The sequence below is a fragment of the Sapajus apella genome, unplaced genomic scaffold, assembly GCF_009761245.1.
Source record: "Sapajus apella isolate SASKATOON/1434 unplaced genomic scaffold, GSC_monkey_1.0 scaffold1522, whole genome shotgun sequence".
Classification (NCBI taxonomy): Eukaryota; Metazoa; Chordata; class Mammalia; order Primates; family Cebidae; genus Sapajus; species Sapajus apella.
Window position 1 is genome coordinate 7442 of NW_022438448.1, and position 7167 is coordinate 14608.

At 36.3% G+C, this 7167-nt stretch overlaps 1 protein-coding gene across 1 annotated transcript in view; it reads left to right on the forward strand.

The window, feature by feature from the left end:
- LOC116546849 (transport and Golgi organization protein 1 homolog) overlaps positions 1–6397 on the forward strand; it is a gene marked incomplete at its 3' end in the record, with an annotated part of 11089 nt that extends 4692 nt beyond the window's left edge. The window contains exons 11-16 of the mRNA XM_032272983.1: positions 4924–5025; positions 5551–5611; positions 5717–5752; positions 5828–5895; positions 5997–6097; positions 6261–6397. Coding sequence (XP_032128874.1) covers positions 4924–5025; positions 5551–5611; positions 5717–5752; positions 5828–5895; positions 5997–6097; positions 6261–6397 — 505 coding nt within the window. The remainder of the gene's footprint in view (positions 1–4923; positions 5026–5550; positions 5612–5716; positions 5753–5827; positions 5896–5996; positions 6098–6260) is intronic.
- Positions 6398–7167: the final 770 nt, after the last annotated feature.

Genomic DNA, 7167 nt, shown 5'->3' on the forward strand with positions numbered 1-7167 from the left:
GTTGCCTGTAACTCATGTAAGGGGGAGCAGTTGACTGGTACTGACAGTTACTGCTTTGGAAGTGCTTCTGTTTTGAAGATCTGTCCATGCCTTTTCTGTGGCTCCACCACTTATTTCACTTTCCTTTCTTTGTGGTCAATTATGTAATTTCCTTTAAAAAGTCTGAGTGATTTGTATGACGTGTTTTAGTAGAATAAACACTTGAAAAAAGGAAATTTGACTTATGAAAAGTACATTAAGTTTTGGACTTCACAGAGTCAAATATTCAGACTAAATGTAATTGTGGCAAAGATGAGTTTTGAATATAGAACTATTTGGTATGTATATTTAGATACTAATCTTCTGAAATACACTTCTCAAATTGTGAGCTAGATATCTCTTGAAAACTATATTTTTATAATTCATTTCAAGTTTTTTCTCCACAAAAACATCTGAATTCTCTAAAAATAGATTGTCTGTGGCAGTTACTATTTGTGTTTGCTGTTATATTTTTCTCTGTGGTGTATATGGCAGTGTGTGAGGACACCTCACTTGCTAAGCAAATTTCACCTTTTAAAATGCTTAGTCTGCTACTGCCGTATGCCATTAAACATTAAAACTATACCGTTAATTTTTTGTCTAATTCTTTGCTCACCAAGCAGCCAGTTTAGATTTTCCAGATTTTCCTCAGGCCAGCTTCTAAATGCCTGTCCTGCTTCAGAGAGACATTCCTCATTTCATTACTTTTTTAAAAAGAGCACGTCTCTGCCTCCAGTAGTAATGTGAATTACTTAAATGGCAACTGTTTTCCTTCATGATCCAGTTAACCCATTCATGCGCCACCACATTCTTCCATCCCCATGTGTGGTTTGTACTCTGCTGTCCACCCCTAAAGTCACCATGTGTGTTCAGGCCCTTGTCATCTTTTATGCCAGTCCCCTAGCTAATCACCTATCTACCTTCAGTCTTTCTTATACTTCTGCTTCCAAATTCTGATTGTCTCTATAGCTGCTAGAGTGAACTTTCTAAAATACAAGTCTGTCCATGTCATTATGTGGTTAAAATCTATCAAATATGCTCCATTCCCTTGAGGGTCAATTCCATACTTGTTAAGAGGTACAGAGGCCACTTTCCCCTCAGCTATCCCTGAGCTGCCTCTCCAGGTGCACTTCCTGTGGTTTCTTCTGATGCTTCTTGAACTGTAGACACTCAAACCCTCCTCCATGGCACTCTAAACTTCTTTGTCTTTATGTATGCTGTTTTATCTGCAGTAAAAATATTCTTTATTGTTTCTGCCTGGCAGTCACCGACCTACTCACACATTCATGCTCCTAAAAATCTTTTCTGGAGTGAGTAGCATAAATAAATAAGTAGCTACACAGACTGAGCACTCATTTGCTTCTTAAATGTAATTCCTAAAATATATTTGAGTTTAAATCTACATATTAATATCTGCTCTTTATTTGAATGCCTGTTCTGTGTTCCTTTTTCCTTTTTTTGATTTGTTAGAGTATTTTAAATTCTTCTGCTCTTCTCTATTTAAGCTTGGTGGTTACAAGTTGTTCTACTTGTCTTGTTGTAATTAACTTAAAGGCCACAGTATGTATCCTGGACTTATTACAAAGTCTGACATAAGGGAGTTACCTCTTCATAGAGGAGTTACCCTTTTTTTTGTTGTTGTTGTTTGTTTGTTTGTTTGTTTTGAGACAGAGTCTCTCTCTGTCGGCAGGCTGGAGTGCAGTGGCACAACCTTGGCTTACTGGAACTTCTGCCTCCTGGGTTCAAGCGATTCTCCTGCCTCAAGTAGCTGGGACTACAGGCGCCCACCACCATGCCTGGCTAATTTTTGTATTTTTAGTAGAGATGTATTTTGTTTCAGAGATGGGGTTTCACCATGTTGGCCAGAATGGTCTCAATCTCTTGACCTCATGATCCGCCCACCTCAGCTTCCCAAAGAGCTGGGACTACAGGCGTGAACCCCCACACCAGGCACCAGGCCAAGGAGTTACCTCTTTCTGGGCTTTAACTTCCTCCTGACTTAAACATTATTGTGGTAATGTATTGTAATGCTCTACATAGCTCAAACTCCACAAAATGTTTTGTGTTTTACAGTGCTATCCTGCTGATACTCAATTTACATACATATTTATATTTACTATCATACTTTATTCTCCTGCATCTTCAGTCTTCCATTCGTGATCACTGTCATTTTATTTGAAGAATATACCTTAATTCAGGTTCAGTGAGTTTATTTTTGTAAGAAAATATCTTTATTTTGACTCTATTTTAAAAGGATCTTTCGTTGCAACCTCCGTCTCCCAGGTTCAAGTGATTCTCCTGCCTCAACCTCCTGAGTAGCTGGGATTATGGGATTACAAGCATGCACCACCACGCCCAGCTAATTTCATTTTTTTGTTGTTGTTTTTGTTTGTTTGTTTGTTTTTAGTGGAGATGTGGTTTCTCCATGTTGCTCAGACTGGTCTTGAACTCCTGACCTCAGGTGATCCACCTGCCTCAGGCTCCCAAAGTGCTGGGATTACAGGTGTGAGCCACTGCGCCCAAACTTAAAGGGATGTTTCTACTGGTTATGGAATTTTGATAGTTGTTTAATACCAGCACTTTAAAGATAACCAATTATCTTCTGGTTTTAAAGTTTCTTTGAGGAATCTATTATTATTCTTATTTTCTCTTTTTCAAATACATCATGCCTTCCCTAGCTGCCTTTAGTCGTTTTTCTTTTTGTTTTTTCAGCAATTTTATTGGGAGGTGCCTCGTGTAGAGTTTTGTCATCATCCCTCCACCCCTACCCCCCTGCTTTTTCTTTTGCATTTATGCTGCTTGAGGTTATAAACATCTCTTTAATTTGGGGCCTTTTTTTCACATATTAATTCCATTTCATTCTCTCTTGTCCTGAGAATCCAATTAAACATACTAGGGTCCTTCATCCCTATCCCTTTCCCAGTGCTCCTACATCCTGAATTTGCTTCATTTTGGATGTTTTCTTCTGACCTATCTTCCAGTGTGCTAAAATCTCACCTCAGTTATCTAATCTGCTGTAATCATTAATTGAGTTCTTTTTGTTTTCACTTACTATTTTTTTCTTTTATAGTTTCTGATCCTCTGCTGAAATTCATAATCTTGACTTTTACTTCCTTCAATATGTAAGGCACAACTGTTTTAAAATTTATGTGGTAATCCTATTATGTGGATCCCTTATGAGTCTCTTTCTCTTGTTTTTAGATTGCAATCACATTGTCTTGTCTTATGTAATGCCTGGTTTGTTCTGATGGAGTGGCGAAATTTGTTTAGGAAAATTGTAGGGGGAATTTGAGGTCCCAGATGATGACATCATCCTACAGAAAAGATTTAAGATTACCTCTAGCAGGTGGTCATCACTTTGTTCCAGTTATCTATGAAGATCATTGAAAAATGGCTTAATCTGTTTAAAGGATATTATATGGCCTGTTTAGTACTCCAAGTGTGCAGCTCTTTTCTGGTCTCAACCCAAAGCCTAGGGCTTTTTCTCGGGGGCCTTCTCATTGTCAACCCTGAACTCACCTTTTGTTTCTCTGAACCCAGGGATCTGTTGAAAGTTCTTCTCAACCTTCGTATATGTCTGTCTTATCTTTAATATGTGGATGAACCTGGGGGACAATGGCTTAAAATGCCAGACTTACTTATAATTCTGTGCATTTTCCTACTGAATTTTCTTCACTGCCTTATTAGCTTTCTGATGCCTTCAAGCACATTCTTTATATTTTTGTCCACATGTTCTTATTTTCAGTGTTTGCAGACTAACTCATCCATTATTGGAATCAAAATTCTCTTGAATCATTCTTTAAGATTTGTTTTTTACACATCCCCTCCTAAGCCAGAGTCAGAGAGGGATTGTTCTATTCTTATATGCACCTTTTATACATTCAGCTGTGAGCTCTTTTAGTGCAGAGGTGGTACTTACCATACCCAAACATTTACCTTAGCCTCTTCTAAGGTAACTAGTATGTTATAATCACTCACAAAATATTTGCTGAAATATGAAATGAGCAGTTATAAAAGAATACATAAACCTTTTTCTCTTTGGTGTTAATAGCTTTTTTACTATAGCTTCTCTATTTTTGTTTCCAATTCATAGAAAAGTTCCAAGTATCTTTTGTATCAGAACTATGAGTAAAGAAGTACAAGGGTAACTACAAGTAGCATTTTTAAACCATTAAATGTTGCTGCCTTTACAATTTGTGTTACAGCATGCTGACATCTTGAGCTTGAAATTTATCAGATTAAAGCCAATTTTCAGTACATAGCACCCTGATTACAGGACAGTTTGGATTCTTTTTTGTTCAACAGACATTGGTAATACTCAGATATGTCTCTCTGCTTAATCATAATTCCTTTGAAATAGGTAGGGGAGCTCCATATCTGAAGTGTGAAAATGTTCTGTGGTTAGCTGTACAGTTAGAAGGCATGTTCTAAAAAGCCCTTTCATTGGCTGTCTTTATCATGGCACCAGTCTTGGATTGAGAAACAGCCCGTAAGAAAATTAATTAGTGTTTTTTCCATGGTTAAAAATAAGAGAAGAATTATCCTCTGTTTTATCCTAATAAGCTTAACTGTGTTAGGTTGATCAGTTCTGGCTTTCTACATTGAAGAAAAGTGAGCATTCATCATTTCAAAGCAACAGTCTTTCCGATGGGACACATAGTTTTTTTTTATTACATTTACTTATTAGTGAGGAAAGAAATATGAGACATTAGAAAATGCAGGTGATGTATCAACAGGCCACAGCTGGATTTTTATCCTAAAGGACAGTTTGAATTCCTTCCTGTGACTTTGTATAGTCTGTGCATTTTTAAGAATAGGATAGGAAGTGACATTTTAATAGAGTATTCAGACAGAATGCCAGGAGGAAAAGAGAAATACTTTCACTGACAAACAGTTTTATCTTAGGAAATTAAGTCAAGAAGAGTATGAGCGACAAGAAAGAGAGCAGAGGCTATCAGCTGCTGATGAAAAGGCAGGTTCAGCTGCAGAGGAAGTAAAAACTTACAAGTAAGTTCACCCTCTAAAGACAGTGTCACTGGCTAATGAAACTAGGTTTTTGTTTTTGTTTTTTTTTTTAGCACAAAAGCATACATAAATGGTTAGAGGGCATGAATACATAAATTCACACAAAAGGAAAACTAAATTTTAAGTTAACAAATAGAAAAATATTAACAAACACCCAGTGCTGGCAAAACTGTAAGGGAACTTGGTTCATGCAAACAGTTCTGGGGGTAGGGGCGTGGAGGCGGGCAGTTTGTTATATGTTGTATAAAAAGCCATTAAAGTGATTTTGCCATTTGATAGACCCAGTAGTCCTAACTTTGGGAAATTTTTTTATGATATAGTTAAAGGATGAAAAAAGAAACAAAATGTTTATAGTGGAAGATAACAGGATTATTTGAGAAACATATTTAGGAACAGTTAAAGTAGCTCTGTTAGGGTACAGTTGTTAGGGTAAGTGTTAATATAGTTATATTGTTTGGATTTTTATTTGGTTGTACATTAACTCATAAAGCCAATTGTAATTCTTAGGCGGAGAATAGAAGAAATGGAAAAAGAATTACAGAAAACAGAGTGGTTATTTAAAAACCAGGTAATGATTCTCATCTCCTATTTAGTGCCCAGAATTCTTTGATAATTAATACAGGCTATTATAATGAATCTGTAAGCATATTTTATGATGTATTATCTCTTTCAGATCGCTACCCATGAGAAGAAAGTTCATGAAAACTGGGTAAGATTTCTTTTTTCTTTCTTTTATTTGGTGCATAATCTCCTAGAACTTAATTTCAATGTATTTCTTCAATAGCTCAAAGCTCGTGCTGCAGAAAGAGCTATAGCTGAAGAGAAAAGTGAAGCTACCAACTTGAGACACAAGTATGTGATTTTGATGCCTATGTATTCAGTGTTAAATCTGAAGAAATTCGTTTCTGTTTCATATTTAAGTCTTTCTTAAATACTCTTTCTCTACATTCAAGATTATTAGAATTAACACAAAAGATGGCAATGCTGCAAGAAGAACCTGTGATTGTAAAACCAATGCTAGGAATACCAAATACACAAAACCATCCCCGGAGAGGTAAGGGAGCACCTCTTAAAGGGCAAAAATCTATTTCTGGTCTAAAATGTATATGAATGACTCGTGATTCTGTGTGTAATGGTTATGATACCCTATGAATAATACCAAGAACTTAAGAAAAAAAGGCTGTCTTAAAATGGTAACAAGACATTGCCATCTTTAGGTCCTCTGAGCCAGAATGGCTCTTTTGGCACATCCCTTTTGAGTGGTGGAGAATGCTCCCCTCCACTGACAGTGGAGCCACCTGTGAGACCGCTCTCTGCTACTCTCAGTCAAAGAGATATGCTGAGAAGTGAATTGGTGAGCATTCACATTTTCCTTGCAATACAGTTCCAGGTGGCTTTTTCCCTTTTATTTGAGGATTCTAAAGCAAACAACACTTTAGAATTTGGGTCTGTCCAGTATAGAAAGGAAAATTTCTTAAATTGTCCTGATGGATAAGTATTCAACTGCAAGGATTATTTTAGAACAGAAGGCATTTATTATTTCCCTTGAGGTCCTTATATTGTTTCTTTTAATTTTTTTTTACTATGAATTGTAAGCCTTTATCTTTAAATTAAAGTTCTGTGGGATTCAACTCCCAAATACAGCTGACCCTTGAACAACAGAGGATTGACTTGTGCAGGTCTGTTTATAGGCAGACTTTTTTCAAAAAATACTTTGGGAAATTTTTTGACTTTGCAATAATTTGAAAGAACTTGCAGATGAACCAAACAGCCTAGAAATATTTTTTAAAAATTAGGTATATCATGAATGCATAAAATAAATGCAGATACTAGTCTGTTTTATCATATACTATTGTAAAATATACAAAATCTATTTTAAAAAGTTTATGAAAACTTACACACCCAAACACAGATGTACATGATGCCATTCACAATTGAGAGAAAGTAAACACATGTAAAGGCACAGTATTAAATCATAAATGCATAAAGCTGGCTGTAGTACACACTGTACTACCACAATAATTTCATAGCCTCCTCCTGTTGCTATGACAGTGAGCTCAAGTGTGGTGAGTATCCGCTTAAAACACCGTGTGATGTTGATCTCCATGTAAACATATTCTCTAA